This window comes from Podarcis pityusensis (genome assembly GCF_964106645.2).
Source record: "Podarcis pityusensis genome assembly, chromosome: 2".
Classification (NCBI taxonomy): Eukaryota; Metazoa; Chordata; class Lepidosauria; order Squamata; family Lacertidae; genus Podarcis; species Podarcis pityusensis.
Window position 1 is genome coordinate 110,323,317 of NC_138029.1, and position 17,848 is coordinate 110,341,164.

Below are 17,848 nucleotides of genomic sequence, written 5' to 3' on the forward strand. Positions count from 1 at the left end.
TGGACAAAGCTCAACTGATGAAGCGAAGTCACAAGCTCCCTTACTGGCTGGCTGCCTTGTTTGGGCTTCTCTTTGCCCTTTCTGGCCTCTTCCTCTTGGTCATCCTCATCCTCCTCTTCCTCGTCATCTATCTCCTCAGCCTCCAGAGCGGCAAACATGTTCTGTGGAACCAAAGAAACAAAAACTCGTATAAGAACGTGACTTAAGAAGAGGCCCGCTGGGTCAGGCCAATGGGTCTTCTAGTAAAAAAAGAAAAGAAAAGGTATAGGACCGCTGGATAGTCAAGTCCAGTCAAAGGCGACTATGGGGAGCGGCGCTCATCTCACTTTCAGGCCGAGGGAACCAGCGTTTGTCCACAGACAGCTTTCCGGGTCATGTGGCCAGCATAACTAAACTGTTTCTGGTGCAACGGGACACCATGACGGAAGCCAGAGTGCATGAAAAAGCCATTTACCTTCCCGCCACAGCGGTACCTATTTATCTACTTGCACTGGCATGCTTTCAAACTGCTAGGTTGGCAGGAGCTGGGACAGAGCAACGGGAGCTCACCCTGTCGCACAGATTCAAATTGCCGACCTTATGGCCTGCAATCCCAACTGGCTCAGTGGCTTAGACCACAGCACCACCCGCAGTCCCTGGGTCTTCTAGTACAGCATCTTGTTCTCCCATGACCAATCAGATGCCTATAGGGAATCTCATAAACAGGACCTGAGCACAAGAACACTCTCCCCTCCTGTGGTTTCCAGCAAGTGCTGTTCAGCATTCCTGCCTCTGACTGTGGAGACAGAGTATAGCTTTCCTCAGGAAAAGGCTACAGTGACTGCGCTCATGCATCATGGCAAACCAAGGGTGGGGAACCTGAGCCAAGCCCCCAGTGTTGATGGACTACAAGTCCCATCATACCTGACCCCAATGGCCATGCAGGAGAGCCAGTACGGTGCAGCTGCTTATGAGCACTGGCTCAGGACATGGGAGCAGGCTTCAGCTGCGAAGACCACTGGGCGAACTTTGGCCAGGCATTGCCTCCTAGCCTAATCTACCTCACAGGGTTGTACGAGAATAAAACGGGGAGCAGGAGAACACCATGTACACCACCTCAAGCTTCTCAAGAGGCATTGTAATGTCACCACAAATAAAATAAATAAGCACCATCTGCAGGGCCACAGATACCGCACTCCTGCAGTAAGCTATGGTTGGTCGTTTATTGTGAATGCACAGATGGCTCTTGCTTCAATTTCCTCCCCGCTAGCAAGTGGAAGCAACAAACCATGATGCTCAAAGCTTAGGGTTCCATCCATTTCTCTCGAAGAAACCGTGGATTGGTAAAACCAAGGTTTGCTCTTGGCTGACAAACACTGGTTTGTTGGGATGCCGGTGGCACAGCACTACTAAGTCTTGGGGGTTGGATTTTGGCCACCAGGAATCGCCTTGAGGTGTCCCTTACCTTGGTCGGCTGATTCTTCTTCCCTGCAGCCTGTTTGGTCGCAGTCTAAAAGAAGTATGGAAAGAGATGAGAGAGGCAGAAGGGAGCATGAAAGGCAGCTGTTGCAGCAAACCCTTTCTCCTCCACATGCCCAAATCTTTCCCCTCTGCTTTAAGGTGAGTTAAGCAACTTGAGTATCAGCTATTTTAACTGTCAGGCACATAGCCCAGAAGCCTGGGATTCTCCTGTTTGTCTAAGCACCCAACCAACCACCCAACTCTTTGCATGACTCTCCTAGTCCTCTCCTGCTCTACCTTAGCTTTCTCCTTGGGTTTCCTTAACTCTTCGTTGTCTTCCTCCTCATCGCTCTGAGCCAGGATAGCAATGGCTGGACCCCCTCTCTAGGAGTGCAGGTGAAAAACAGACAAAATGTACAGGTAATGCATACCAAGTCAAAAGGGGTTTCAGCACCCTGGGTAAATGAGTAGTATTATCACTATTATTATGGTCATCATCACAACCAATTTACAGTGGTACCTCGGTTTTCGAACGTCTCGGAAGCCGAATATTTTGGTTTTCGAACGCCCAAAACCCAGAAGTAAATGCTTCCGTTTTCGAACGCACCTCAGAAGCTGAACGACTTCCGCTGAGTTTTTTCCCCCAATTTTCCCCACTGAATTTGCAGACCGCCCTTTGTGCCTCGTATTTCGAATGTTTCGGAAGTCAAATGGTCTTCCGGAACGGATTATGTTCGAAAACTGAGGTACCACTGTGTTGTTATTATTTTCATCATAATCATCAATTAGTCATCATCACTACCATAAAATTTATTTTATCAGCCAGCTTCTACACAGTCCTCTCAAGGCAACGTTCAATAAGAAACAGCTAAAAATTCAAAACAAAAAACCCAGCCAATACATTTCAGACAAAACTAAAACAAAACAAATAGATGCTTGTAGGAAAGACTCATTTATCCAGCTGGAAAAGCCTAAATTTGCGGCTTTCTGACTTCCTTCACTCTGACCAAAGCAGAAATGAAATCTCACACAAATTTAAACTTCAGCTGAGTTTCAAGACCTGAAGCTGAAATTCTGACATCCTGGAATTTTCGAGCTCCATGGGTTTCTGTTCCTCTAAGGCACTGGATTGTTTCCAGTCTCTCCCAGGTGACAACTGGGAAATTATGTTTTGTCTCCAGGGCATCTACTGACTGCCCACTATCCCTGATCAACTATCTACAATTTGCCATGCTGTATGCAAATGCTTTTTACTCTGCAAGCCCAAATCCTTCTGAAATGCTCCAATTCATTTTCCTTTTTAACTCATGCCCTGCAATTAAAATAAAATTATTGAAATTATATATTTTAGCGTGATCTGCACAGTTAATAAAAGCAAAAAAAAAAAAACTGGGAGAGCATATGGGTTTTCAAAATGGTCCACGTAGTCCCAATGGCATATTTTGGCATCAAATATACAGTTTCAAAGATAGAGCCTCTCCCAAGCCCCAGCCTCAATTGCCTATCTGTAAAATGGGAATAATATCAAGCAGCTTTATAGTGCAAGGGTGGTGGAATACAGAAATAAAAAGGTTCATAAGGCAATTTGAACAGCTTGGACTGCTCAGGCCATTCCAGGAACGTTTTATGCTCAAAAGTATGATACAAATTTACAAATAAATAATTTAAGAAGAATACTAGCAACTAAAACATTAATTTAATGTTTCGATTTAAAGGTTAAAAAACGCTGTCTTCATTATCAACGATGAAACACCAAACCTCCTGTTTTCCTTTGTTCTTCTCATTTTTCCTACTCTTCCTCTTTGTGTCTTCCTCCTCTTCCTGGGAAATAAAAGACAAGAAATTCTGATTATTATTTCCTACCACGACCAATGCAAATTAGCACAGGGAAGCCCACCTATCTAGAGTGGTCCAGCCATTGAGGATTTGCATTATTATTTTAAAAATTAAATTACGTGTGTTACAGCATAATAGTTACAATCATAAAGAATTATCAAAGCCCGTGAACACAATTAATTCCAGCCTATGATACATCCTGGAGAGCAATACTGCATTGTTCTTATCCCAACTATTATATTTGTTGCATTTTCTAACTCCCAGTGGAGGAATATAAGAAATATAAGGAGGGCTCTGCGGAATCTCCTTCCTGTTGAGGTTTCCAGGAAAAGCTGGAAGCAAATGTTGGTGCGGTACCAAAGGCATCCCTAATTGCCCGGTTTGGTTTTTGAAGACATGAATCCTGGGCATCTGGTTCCAATGCCAGTATTCCATCCCTAGAACATACGTATTAAGAACAGAAGTGCCCCTGAGCCAGTGCAGAGTGCATTTTCTTCACCCTTGTGTAGCAACAGAGAACTCCAATGGTGAGGCTTTTAAGGGGAAGAGCTGTCGGAATCTCTGTGCAACCGAGCTGATAAAGCTCATCTTCCGGAATTGCCCTCCGACGTGATTAACGACCTGAGCCTTTGATGAGGCTCAAGCACATTCCCATTCAGCAGAGAATCAAAACAGCACGCGGAAGTGATGAGATTTATGGCTACATCGCTATGCTTTATTTTCTAAGCTACGCAGACAGAAAAGAAATCATCCTCTCTCTGTGAGAGCAGAGAGCAACTAGAAAACAAAGGAACAGGAAACCAGTAACATAACACCTGTCTCCTGTCTTCCGTGAGACTTCCAACAGCCTGGAATGTCTCTGGAATGTAAACAGAGTCTTGTGACTCCAAAGCACTGCACAGTGCCAAACAGAAACTAACAAGAGCTTCCAGGTAAGAAAGGTTTTTTTTTGGGGGGGGGGTTTAACCAATCAGATGTGAACCCAAACTCTTTCCCACAACAGCGCCACCCGGAAGCATGCACTGCCCAAACAATTTGGTCCCAACATTTTTAAGGGACCACTTCCTCCTACATATCCTGTTTGCAACCCCTCACAGGACAAGATCAAGAGGGTGATCCCAGGAGGAATGGAAGCACTGGTTTAAACCTGAACAGAGAGGCACCCTCCGTGGTTATCGAGGGTTCCCTTGACTCTGTCATCTTTTTAAAACATAGGAGACTTTAATGATATAGGCAGGAGTTTGACAGCTGCTGCTAAAATATGATTTACTGGCCCACTTCTACACAGAGCCAGACCAATGGCCTATGTGGTACAGTCCAGTCCACCCCGATACTCACCTGCCCACACCTGGTTTGATATGATGTCAGGGGTGCAGCAGGTAAAGCCATGTCAGGAAAGCAACAACTGGGGACTTTAAAGTGTGCTCCCCCAAGTGGCTTTTCTCTGCAAGAGGGGCTTGCATTCAGTGCTTTTCGAATTTGGCACCCAATACAAGCCTCACTTGTTTTATTGTATTTTTAACATTTGTTGGAAGCCAGAAACCCAGCCAGATGTGTGGGGTATAAATAATAATAGTAGCAGTTGTTATTAAAAAGGTAAAGGACCCCTGACAGTTAAGTCCAGTTGCGAACGACTCTGGGGTTGCGGCGCTCATTTCGCTTTACTGGCTGAGGGAGCCAATGTTTATCCGCAGTTTTTCTGGGTCATGTGGCCAGCGTGACTAAGCCGCCTCTGGAGAAACCAGAGCAGCACACAAAAACGCTGTTTACCTTCCCACCAGAGTAGTACCTATTTATCTACTTGCACTTTGATGTGCTTTCGAACTGCTAGGTTGGCAGGAGCTGGGAGCAAGTAATGGGAGCTCACCCGGTTGGGGGGATTCAAATTACCGACCTTCCGATTGGCAAGCCCAAGAGGCTCAGTGGTTTAGACCACAGCGCCACCTGCGTCCCTTAGCTGTTGTTGTTGTTGTTAGGATCGGCTCCACTCAGAAGATACCAGCTGGCACTCCCAAGTGCAGCCGACCCCTGCAAGAAGCAGGGCTTGCTTTCACCAAGTTCAAATTTGAGTCCAAATTTGGCATGCAATGTAAGCCCTGCTTTCAGCAGGAATCTTTGCAGCCAGAGCTGCGAAGGAAGACTTGGGGAGCACTTCCCCGATTCTTCCGTTTGATCCTGAATCACCTGACATTATATGCCATCAGGCCACAGACAGGTTGGCCAGTTCTGGATTGTGGCTGGATACAGTCCCCACCCCAGTGGAGACGGTCCACCGTGCCTCTTCCAGCCCTCTCTTTATTTTGGCTCGCCCAGCACAGCCCAGACTGACCTTCTGCTTGGCTTTTGGCCCTTTCTGGCCTGGTTTCTTCTCCTTTTCATCATCTGAAGCAGCCTAAAGAAGCAGAGACGGGTTGTTTATCTGCACTAGGGAAAAGGCCAGAAAGGCATCCCTGTTGACTCTGGTTATGCACTTTGCCACACTGCCACCTCCCAAGAGCAAATGCATACAGGAGAGAGGACTGTCCTGCAGGGCTAGAAAAATCCCAGCAGTCTGATCACTTAGTTATCTATCTGCCTATCTGCAGCTCCTGTGCTTAGGAGTCCGAGACCTTTTTCCAGTGCTGGGAAGGCCGAGTGCCAAAGGGCTTGAAGATCAGTGCCAAAGAATTTGAGATCTTCAGTACAGTCCTGCTGACAGTCGTTCTCTGGCTGTTCGCATGCTGGAAAATCCCCATGTTCTGTATGTCCTTGGCTTTGCATAAATTTACCCTTCTGCTTATAAGAGGAAGGTGGAAGGAACTACACAGAATACTGAAGACCCACCTCCAAACCACCAAGAGCCCTGGGTAACCCTGCATCTCAGCCGTCATTTGACCAGGCCTTTCCGAAGTATTTCAAACCCTTCTATCTGCAGACATAGTGGCCAAAAGCAACTTCTTTTTAATAGGAGTAAATGTTTTGCATTCCGCTCATGCACTACAGAGCCCAAATACGCAAGTGAAGAAGCGTACAAAATTCCTCTTCTGGCACTGTGTCCTGGCCTACCTAATACTCTACAAATTCCCATCCTGATCCAAATCACTTCCTGTCGGATCCAGAGGGAGGCTAACCTTGTTGATCTTATTCTTGTCAGGTCTGGTTGCTTTCGGCGGTTCCTCTTCGTCGTCGTCTTCCTCCTCACTCTGATCCTGGCTCAAGGCGGCAAAGACATTTCCCCCCTAAAGAGAGAAAGCAAGCGGCAGTGAAGAAACTGCAGAGACATGTACCGTGTAACAAGCTCCCCTTTGCTTGGTCCCCAAAAGTGAAAGGCAGCTTCTCCTGGGGGATTTGCTGGTGGTGCTCCAAATTTTACCATGCAATGGTCTGGCCACAGAAATGGAGTCCATTGCGCACAAAGAAGGAGGAGGAGGAGGAGGAGGAGGAGGAGAAGAAGAAGAAGAAGAAGAAGAAGAAGAAGAAGAAGAAGAGGAGGAGGAGGAGGAGGAGGAGGAGGAGGAGGAGGAGGAGGAGTTTGGATTTGATATCCCACTTTATCACTACCCAAAGGTGTCTCAAAGCGGCTAACATTTTCCTTTCCCTTCCTCCCCCACAACAAACACTCTGTGAGGTGAGTGGGGCTGAGAGACTTCAGAGAAGTGTGACTGGCCCAAGGTCACCCAGCAGCTGCATGTGGAGGAGCAGGGAAGCGAACCTGGTTCACCAGATTATGAGTCCACCGCTCTTAACCACTACACCACACTGGCTTTGTTAGTCTCATCCATGGGCCTGAAGTTGACAGTATCCCCTCAACCTGCTGCAGACGCCCCAGGGCATTATTATTATTATTTATTTGTCCCACCCTTCCCTAACCAAAGGAAACGTCAAAATGCCCAGAAACCCACCTTCTTTTTCTTGCCAGCTTTGCTGATGGGGAGAGGCACTGGAAAGGAAACAAAAACAGTGAATACCTGCTGGGCAAGAACAGGACGTTGGGGCGAGGTGGGTCGTTGGGCTGATCCTGCAGGTTCTTCTTGGGTTCCAAGGAGCTTATTCAGCCCAGATCTCTGTCTCCAGCAGTGACTAGCCAGATGCGGAGGAAAGCTCACAGGTAAGCCACGAAATAAGCCTCACACTCTGTTTACAACCAGCAGCGCATAGCCTCTGCTAATGAAGGCAACACCACTGCTAACACAGATCTCCTTGAACTGCTAGCCTAGATATAAATCAGTGGTGGGGAAGCTGCGGTTCTGCAGATGGTAGCAATGCTCCCATCAGGTCCAGCTAGCATGGCCAGTGGTCAGGGATGATAGGTGTTGTAGTCCCTGACAACATTGGGTGGGCCACAGGTTCCCCGTCTCTGACATAAACCTGTTCCGTGAGGCCGGGAACACTAATGCAGGGGGGCCCCTATGTCCAATATGATTTGGCCCTTGGCTCATTTCACATAGGTGGAGGAAGGGCCAGAAGAAAGGAAGAGGAAAAGCTAAAATGGATGAAGGAAAGGGGAGGGGAACCCACTCCAACCAATAGTTTGGGCATCTGGGAAGAAGCCTGTTTTTATGAGCACAATTCAAGTTTCACGTTCCCGAGCACAATTCAAAGTGTTGGTGCTGACCTTTAAAGCCCTAAACGGCCTCGGTCCAGTATACCTGAAGGAGCGTCTCCACCCCCATCGTTCTGCCCATACACTGAGGTCTAGTGCCGAGTGCCTTCTGGCGGTTCCCTCGCTGCAAGAAGCCAAGTTACAGGGAACCAGGCAGAGGGCCTTCTCGGTGGTGGCACCTGCCCTGTGGAACCACCCTCCCACCAGATGTCAAAGAGAAAAACAACTACCAGACTTTTAGAAGACATCTGAAACCCAGCCAGATGGGCAGGGTATAAATTTATTATTATTATTATTATTATTATTGGGGAGGTGGCAGAAAGAGAAGGTGAGAGAAGATGCGGCCCTGCCCACTAGCCACCACAAGCTCCATTCCCCCCCCCACCTACATGCACCTTCCAACAGATAACCCCTGAGGAAAAGAAGGTCCCCAAGCCCTGTCCTAAGGACCAGTGGGAAGAAATGTCTTGGAACTCACACAGAGCAAAGGGTGACCAGCTTGTGGCTTTTCAGACGGCTGTTGGACCACATCTCCCAGCAGCCCCAGGCAGCATAGCCAAAGGGCCAGGGCTGATGGGAGTTGTAGTCCCCAGCAAGATCCTAGAGCAGGAGTGGGGAACGTGGGCCTTCCCAATGTTGATTGCAACACCCATCAGCCTTGGCCACGGGCCATAGTGGTTGTGGCCGATGGGAGTTGTCATTCAGCAACATCGGGAGGGGTAGGGGGCACCAGTTCCCTGTCTCTGGTCTAGGGGGTTGGACAGGTTCCTCAGCCCCAGTGTAGAGAATCTCTCCCCCCCCCCCAAGATCGCAGCCTCCAACCTTCCTCTTCCTCATCACTGGCTTGGGCCGACAGCTTCTTCAGCCGCTCAATCAGCTGGTTCTCGTCGTCATCGTCTTCTGCCTCTTTTTTCTTTCTGTCTTTTTTCTTGTCTCGTCGCTTCTTTTGCTGGGGCTGCTGCAGCCAAGAAAACAGACAGGGAAATGAACAAACAAATATGAAGAGAGTGGGTCAACCTGCCTTTCTTAGCAAATTATCTCCCCGTGGCACTGTGACATCCTCAGCCCCACTGAAGAGGTGGACTTTGGTAATATGGCACCCTGAACCAGAGCAAAATTTGGCACCTTCCCTGCCCAATGTTGCTTATTTTAAGAATAATTCATTTTGGTACATTTGCTTTTTAATGGATCTTCTGAGTAGGTACCTGTATTAATATAACAATTATTTATTATTATTATTATTATTATTATTATTATTTATTATTATTACTATTATTTTGTGTTCCCTCAGCTTGGCATCCTGTATGGAGAAATGGTCCACACTACCCTAAATCCAGTGCTGCCCAATGTGGTCAACTAGCATGCCCTCTGGTGACAAGACCCAAAATATATATTCCTCCCAGGTTCATGGGTTCAAGCCCCACACTGGGCAAAAGATTTCGGCATTGCAGGGGGTTGGACTGGATGACCCTCATGTCCCTTCCAACTTTACCATTCTATGATTCTACAATTCTGTGATCCTGCTTGGCACTCCTGGTTCCAAAGTTACTTACCTGTTGTTGTTGTTGTTGCTGCTCTTTCTCAACTGCTTGCTCCTCACTGGCATGTTTCTCCTCTACAGCCAGTTCCTCAAAGAACTTGGGAGACAGAAGAGGAAAAGTTTAGGATAGTGGCAGGGAGGTAGTAGCCCCCTCCCACTACCCCCTGCTGGAAAGAGGGCAAAAGGCTTCTCCATCCCCTCCAAAAACCAAAAATAAATCCTCAGTAAGCCAAAAATATTAAACAACCCACCAATTATTGGATTGGCTTTACATATAAATGGAGCTACTACCTCTCAGCTGAATTATGGAGGTGGATAAACAGGAAAGGGGTGGCAAAGCATTCTGGGACATCAAGAAGTGCTAGAGGTGCAGTTAACAACCACCAGTGCACAGTCCCCAAAATGCTGAAGTGTTTGGAGGAGGAAACAGAGTATTTGTGGAAGGTGGCAAAGTTCTCATGAAGGTCAACAGAACTACAGAGAGTGTCCAGATTCGTGGACGTCACGCAGAGCCCAAATGGGGGTGAAGTCAACAGAGGACGAGACTTACTGACTTTTTGGTCTTTTTATCCTTCTTCCCCTTCTTTACCACTTTGTCTGAAAGAAAGAATCGGGAGGTATTTGAGATACAAATCCAAGAGTATTCGTCTTCAACCACGGAAAAAAGTATATATATCTCTCTGTCTCCCCGCCACACTGAGACCAGGAACCGAGAAGTGTTCGGACACACAAAAGCACACACCATATTCCACACTCAAGTCCACTATTTACGATTGAAAGTCAGAGTGGAGCAGAGGCAGTCAAGATGCTGCTCTCCACATGTTGCTGCATTTGCATCACCCTTGACCAATAAGCTATGCCAGCTGAGGCTCATGGGAGTTGTAGTGCAGCAACATCTGAAGGGCAGCATGTTGGCCATCTCTCAGTTGAACTAGGAATGGGAAGAACTGGGCTCAAATCCCCAACCCAGCCACAAAGCTCACCAAGTGATCTTGGGTTAAGTCACTCTTTTTCAACATAACCTACTGGGCTGTTGTGGGGAGAAAACAGGGAAGGGGAAGAGAAGCACGTACTTCACCCTGATAAACTGAGGATTTTAAAGAAAGGCAGGGGGAAAGTATCAGAAATAAAAGAAAGCTGAATTACAACATGGTGCAATTACACAAGGTGCTGCAGGTTAGACAAATACATATATGTGGGTATATATGGATTCATATAGAGAGGGAGGAAAGGAAATTGAAAATATAAAAGCATTAGCCTAAGAACAATAGTAAATCATCTCAATTGCAATTTCAGAATGCCTGGCAAAATAAGAATGCCTCAATTTGTTTCTAGAAATTGGCCAGGGAAAACATGCTTCACCAGGAAAATACATTCCATATTAACTATTATTATTGTTAGTATTATTTTTTAAAAAACAAAGTTACACCACCCCTCATCAAAAGATCTCAGGGTGGTTCACAAGACAAATATACAAGATAAAAGCACAAATAAATAATTAAAATAGAAGCAACAAACACATTTAAAAGGCTGTGGGATATTAATCACCTGGCACCTATTTCTTACCATGATGTCCGATTTATTAGTTTAAAATAAAGTCATAAAGCTAAGACAAAAGTCTATTCCAGTCCTACCTGGAGACACCAGGACCTTTTGGGTGTAAATCATATACTCTACCACTGACCTACGACTAGCTGTGAACAGGTAGCATAGTTTTCTTCTTTCAATTATGACACATCCCATTTCACAGCAGACTAAGCCTGCTGGACTTCTTCCAGACCCAGCCACCTTTCCCTCCCAGCTCCAATTACCCCGGCTTGTCAAGCTCATGCATCTCACTCTGCCCACACCCCAACTCAGTCGAGCCTCTCCTGCCTCTTTAACTCCAGCCAGCTTCCTGCACAGCCAATTGAAAATGGCCTCTCTCCCTTGTCCCATATCCCCAGTTCATATGTTAGAACTGGCAATCTGCAGGTGGCCGATGGACTCCAACGCCCAGCCATCATGGTGAATCCTTAGGGAAGATGGAGAAATCTGGAGGTCCACGAGGTCCCCGCTCCTGCTATACAGGATTACTAAGCCCTTTGTTTGTGGGGCTCCTGGATCTTCCCACGACTACATACACACGGAAAATCAATGGCCATTCTGCCGGCAGTGGAAATGCAGTAATAGGAAATGCTAGTGCTAGATCCTTTTTCTCAGAGCACTCTCCTGCAGCTAGCACTGCTGCTTACAACCAGTGTTCAAAATCTGCCAGGCACCAGGTTGGGGACTGCAGAAGGAAATGTCACTTAGAGAAGGAATGGAAATATTTTCCTTGGCGGCGTCCCGTGTTTCGCTAGCCCAAAAATGGAAAATGAGCGAGAAGAATGAGAATGAGAAGAAGAATGGCAAACGTAAAACTGATGGAATACACACAGTTTGCAGATCTAACATGTAGAATAAGAGAACAAGAAGAACGCACGTTTAAAGAAGACTGGAAAATGTTAACTGAGTATATGGGTGAAAACTGTGTTCATTTAAAAACACTGGTAGCATTAATTTACATTCAACAGATTTGATGGATGTAACATTGGATTACTGAATGGTTTAGTTCATGTAAAATATGCAGGGATGTATGGTATGCAAACTGAACTACGGAAAGAGAAGAAGGGAAGTCATTGATTTAAGGGTGTTTAAGTAACTATCTTGAAATGTGATTGAGAAAATTTAATAAAAATTGTATGTGTTGAAATATTTTCCTTGAAGCTTGAAGTAGTTTTATTCTTGAATGTTTTATTTCATGTTTTAATGTGTTGTGAACCGCTTTGTTCTTTAAAATATAAAGCGCTACAGAAATGGAGTCAATTAAAATAATTCCCATGGGGGGGGGGGATCAGCGCCTAGACATTCCATTGTGGCGACTGCAGCCTAGGTTTAAGGGACCATTTAGCAATTAGATTATATATACTGTATCTGAATTTCTAACACTGCTTACGACTGTAGCTTCCGCAACTGCAGCTCTGCCTCTTTGTTAGAAGCTCAGGAGCCCCACAAGGAAAATAATTATACTATATGCAATTGGCAACTCACGGATTACAGCAATATGTGTTGGGACTCACCTGGTTCCCTTCATCATAGCCCAATGCCCCACCCTTCCTCTTCCAAATGCCTTGTCACTGGTGTCTGTAAAATGGGTTCAGCGGTTGAGAAACTTTTATGGGAATTGTTGGGCAGCTCCTTTCGCTGGTGGAAGTTAAGAAAATACAGGCTAAGGAGCAAAAGGATGCTGCCCCAGCCCCAAGTCCACATTAAACAAAATATTTCTGCGCAGTTAGCATATTTTAACCAGTCGGAACCTCTGCCCTTTTTCTAGCAAAGGACATGGTAGGAAAGAACTATGGTGTTGGCAGGAAGGAGGAACATATACTGCTTCCACAAGTGGCAACAGAACATACAGACATCATGGTCAGTAGTCACTGAAAGCTATTTTTATGAAAGTTTATTTTGTTTATTTGCTATTTATAAACAAAATAAATAAGCATTACTACGGCTAAGAGACTGAGTAGCTAATATGGAAGTTTCTGGTAGAGATCTAACCTCTGCAAACTACTCTCTCTCAGCCCCCTCATCTACAATTCAGGGAATAATAAAACAACTAAACTAAGGATTACAACTAGATCAGATCATGGATTCGAGACTCTCTCAAGACTTAAGCACTCCACAAATATCAAAGACTTGTTAAAAGCATACACACACCTTGTTTTTATATACATTAGCAGCTAAGATTAGCTGAAACTTTGATTTACTTAGTACAGGTTGGGTTTATCAGTTCAACCTAGCGTATTTTAAATTTATTTTTATATCACTGTTTTTTTTCCTAGGGAATTCCGTGGTCAAATTATCTCTAGTTATATAAATGAAGACACATATGGAAGCTCACATGTTATGGGGCCTTTTAGTCCGGTTCCTTGTCCAAGCCACAAAGTTTCATCCCCAATATTCCTCCTCTATCTAGCCAGCCACCTGAACGTTCCTTTAACACGCAAATCAAGGAGCACATCAAAAATACTAAGAATAGCAATGAAACCAGCGCCGCATCTGGCACTTCCCAGAGCAACCGGAAAAAAATCTGGGCCCTTGTCCATTTAGACAAAACCTAAGCAGCAAATTAGGAAAGAGAGAGTTGGAGGAGGGGAAAGAGAGGCAGGAGCAACTGGAGGGGGGGAGAGGAGTGTGTGTGCTAAATGCTGGCAAACACATTCAGACACACCTACGGCCAGTGCTTTTTTTGTGGGGAGATGCATACCCCTAAACATTTTGTGAATCTAAGTTTGGCCTCATTGAGGAGCAGTATTTCAATATGAGTAGGAAAATGAGAGTAACCCCTAAACTTTTTTTTAAGAAAAAAAGGAGCACTGTCTACGACTATGCGAGACCCGCTGACCACGGCAGAGCTTGCGTCTGAGCAGACAGACACGTGTATGGACAGAGGTGTGTGAACGGTGGCTGCTTGTTTTGGGTTGTTTTAAATGGCAAACACTTTTACACGGAATTGTGTGTGTTAGCCCCCCCCCCCGATATTATGCCCACTTCCCCCCTCCCCTTGGAGGTCCTCCCAACCTTCATGAGGACTAGCCTCTTTCCTCCCCGCCCAGCCCTCCCGCCTCCGCCCTCACCTCCAGCGCCCTCTCCGGGGCAGCGCTTCTCTTCTTCGTCCCCGACCCACTCCTCCTGGGGCTGCTGCGCCTGTCTCCCTCCCTTCGGCATGGCTGCTCCCTTCGCTCCGGCGCCCGCCGCCTGCTTCTTTGCGGCTCTTCCTACCGCAATCTTGGCTCAACACATGCCCGCCTGGGCCGCACTGCGCCTGCGCGGGAGGTGACGCGACCGGGGCTTCTCCAGGCCAGAAAGAGAACAGATGCTTTCGTCAGCGATCCCCGAGCGCAGGCCGGGTGCAGCATAGAGATCAGGAAGCGCCTCTCCTAGAAAGGCACAGGAGAGATCGGGTTGCCACAAAGAGATGAGGCAGCGCCTATCCTGGAGGGGCACGGGAGAGACCGGTTTGCAACGAAGAGATGAGGAAGCGCCTATCCTAGAGGGGCACGGGAGAGAACGGGTTGCCACAAAGAGATGAGGAAGCGCCTATCCTAGAAGGGCACCGGAGAGACCCGGGTTGCGACATCGAGATCAGGAAGCGCCTCTCCTAGAGCGGCCCAGCAAAAACCCGGAAGATTAGTCGCAGGCTGCAGGAGAGCAAATGGAGACGTGCAGTTTCTAGGACGTGCACAAGTTTTCTTTTCCGCTTATTTTAGCCAAGAGTGGGAAGGGGGCAGCTGCCTCCGAGAAAGACCTGCAGCGCTTTTTACTGAGAGGAATGCAGGTGCATGCCCAGAATGAAACATGTCCAGCAAGAAACAGCAACTCTGTACAGTATACACTTAAGAATGCAGGATTGCTTGGTTTAAGTACACACCTCGCGTTTGAATAATAATAATAATAATTATTATTATTATTATTATTTATTTATACCCCGCCCATCTGGCTAAGTTTCCCCAGCCACTCTGGGCGGCTTCCAATCAAGTGTTAAAAAGCACATCAGCCTCTTTCCCTCCTACCCACCTCAGGATAGGAATCCTGGGAACTGTAGTTTTTAAAAGAGTGCTGCAAACTGCACCTCTCCGAAAGGGTAAAAACTACACTTCCCAGGATTCTTTGTGGGAAGCCTTGTGCTTTAAAATGTAGTGCGAATACATGGCTATAGTCATTATAGCTGTGATTACTGATTTTTACATAGTCCCTAAGAAGAAGAAAACTACACTGGGCAGAAGTTCCAGAGTTTACAAAACCAAATATAAAAAGGTATAAGATTAATGGCAAAGCTTATCATGGCATCGATCAAGGTTTATAATCAGCTGTGAGTAGTGTCAGCTTTTTTGTGGTGGCTCTGGTCCTATCTCTAGGGTCAGTCTCCAAGAAAGGCATTGATTGTCTCTTGGCTCCCAGGCATTTGTGCAATGGGGTGCTATTTTAACATATATATGTAGCTATTGGGAGTGGTCATCAGTACACTAACAACTGAATCAGGACAGGCTGCACAAGTCCTGGACTTGGTGGTGGGACAAACAAATTTACATTGAATAATGAATGACAAGACAGAGAGGCCCTGTGGGTAGATGGTTCCTAAGTCCAGGTAATCAGTCAATTGCCTGCTTTAGATGAAGTCATCCTCCGTCTGAAGGAGGAGGTTTGCAGTTTGTGGGTGCTCCTAGATCCATCTCTCTTGCAAGAGGCCCAGGTGACCTCAGGGAATTGGAGTGCCTTTTACCAGCTTTGGTTAGTAAGACAGCTATGGCTGTTTGTGGGTCAAGATAGCCAAGCTTATATTGTCCATGTGCTGCTATATACTCTACGTGATGTGGCTCTTGAGGCTAACCTGGAAGCTCCAGCTAGTTGAAAATCCTGTTTTTATATATGCAGTTCTTTATACATTTTTATTGCATTGTAAGTGGCTTTAGGACACCTCATGGGAAGCCATTAAAAATCCAATGAATAATGTAGCAGTGACCATTAACTTAATGAAAGAATGTAAGCTTTCAAAGAATGTCAGTTCCTTTGTTAGTGGCAAAAAATCTATATAACGATACAATATGATATCTTTATTGTCATTGTCCCATACAGAACAATGAAATTGAAAACAAGACAGTTAATGGAATATTTAAAATCTGGCTGCAATTCCAAACACATAGACAGCCAGCTCTAACTGCATTCTTATTAATTAAGTCCTAATATATTAGATTGGCCCTCCAGGACATAGTAAGATCCATTATTAACCTCACTTCTTAATAAGCATTCTTAAATCAGTTGATTTCAGTGGGCCTAGACATGACACTTATGATGTCCTGCCTCCCCCATTAAAATGTTTTCTTGTTGTTTTTTATAGGGATTTGGTTTCTTTGTTTTAGATTCATCTTGGAAGTCAGCCTGGGAACGCTTTTTACGCTGAAGGTCTGAACCACATTTACAGTGGTGCCCTGCAAGACGAATGCCTCGCAAGACGAAAAACTCGCTAGACGAAAGGGTTTTGCGGTTTTTGAGCTGCTTCGCAAGACGAATTTCCCTATGGGCTTGCTTCGCAAGATGAAAACGTCTTGCAAGTTTGTTTCCTTTTTCTTAACACCGTTAATACAGTTGCGACTTGACTTCGAGGAGCAACTCATAGAACGTGGTGTGGTAGCCTTTTTTGAGGTTTTTGGTGATTTTTGAAGCTTTTCCAAAACTTTTCCGACACCGTGCTTCGCAAGACGAAAAATTCGCTAGACGAAAAAACTCGCGGAATGAATTAATTTCGTCTTGCGAGGCACCACTGTATTAAATAAACAAATGTCATCTTGTTTATAACACTTGCATACTATCTATAGGCATTTGCCTTAGATGCAAATGGCGTTGTTCTATACCAGTACAGTGGTACCTCGGGTTACATACGCTTCAGGTTACATACGCTTCAGGTTACAGACTCTGCTAACCCAGAAATAGTGCTTCAGGTTAAGAACTTTGCTTCAGGATGAGAATAGAAATCGTGCTCCGGTGGTGCGGCAGCAGCAGGAGGCCCTGTTAGCTAAAGTGGTGCTTCAGGTTAAGAACAGTTTCAGGTTAAGAACGGACCTCCGGAACGAATTAAGTACTTAACCCGAGGTACCACTGTATATGAAAACATTATTATAGCCAAACAATAATAAGTCAGCTCACATTAACAATCTTAATTTAAATCTATATATATATTAACATAAGCAGCCCACATGCCCAGATAGAAAACCAAATGAGACTGATATACAGTTGAAAGAGCAGTAAGTTATTCAGACCACTGAGGGAAGGGTGGTGGGTGTTTTTCTTCCAAGTCCATTTCTCTTGTTCATCTGTGATGCGGAAACAAACAGTATTAATTGAAATTAGTAAATTGCATGTTGCATTGCAGGGGGTTGGACTAGTTGACCCTTGGAACCCCTTCCAACTCTAGGAGTCTCAAGTCTTTGTAGTACGTAGGTGGGAATTCCGTCTGCGATTTTCCCAAGCAGCACTAGGAGGCGCTCAAGGGTTCCATCAAATGGATGAATGGAGTAGTTTAGTTCCGTCCGCTTCCTTTCCCGACAGAAATGGTACGGCCCGAGCGCCCTTGCAGAATGGCAGTCTTGATTTCTCTCCCCCCCCCGCGCCACCCTCAATGGTACCGTCCGCCAATCCCAAACCGCGTTCCATTTTCCTGGAAGGCGACGTTCCATCGCCTCCGTCCACCCCCCTTTTTATGAGTCCCGAATGGTTTCGCCAAACCACTCCGCTCCCCCCCTCTCCGCACAAGTTCTGCTCTTTCCGCTTCCTACGTCACGGCCCTGCATTCTTTCACTCGGGAGGTCCCCGCCCCTTTCCCTTTCGGCCCCGCCCCTTGCGCGGCGCTCATTGGGCCCTCGCCTCTCCGC

General features: G+C 46.0%; 1 protein-coding gene across 2 annotated transcripts in view; it reads right to left on the minus strand.

Annotated features, from left to right (window-relative positions):
- Window positions 1-14,298, minus strand: part of ABCF1 (ATP binding cassette subfamily F member 1) — a 36,882-nt gene extending 22,584 nt beyond the window's left edge. The window contains exons 1-11 of one of the 2 annotated variants that reach the window (XM_080991693.1): window positions 14,057-14,298; window positions 9,949-9,995; window positions 9,412-9,495; window positions 8,681-8,813; window positions 7,158-7,195; window positions 6,387-6,494; window positions 5,606-5,668; window positions 3,199-3,261; window positions 1,738-1,824; window positions 1,445-1,489; window positions 45-161 (exon numbers count right to left, since the gene is read on the minus strand). In XM_080991693.1, coding sequence (XP_080847819.1) covers window positions 45-161; window positions 1,445-1,489; window positions 1,738-1,824; window positions 3,199-3,261; window positions 5,606-5,668; window positions 6,387-6,494; window positions 7,158-7,195; window positions 8,681-8,813; window positions 9,412-9,495; window positions 9,949-9,995; window positions 14,057-14,147 — 876 coding nt within the window. In that variant the 5' untranslated portion in view covers window positions 14,148-14,298. Of the gene's footprint in view, window positions 1-44; window positions 162-1,444; window positions 1,490-1,737; window positions 1,825-3,198; window positions 3,262-5,605; window positions 5,669-6,386; window positions 6,495-7,157; window positions 7,196-8,680; window positions 8,817-9,411; window positions 9,496-9,948; window positions 9,996-14,056 lie in introns of both variants that reach the window. The other variant, XM_080991692.1, reaches the window with a different exon arrangement.
- Window positions 14,299-17,848: the final 3,550 nt, after the last annotated feature.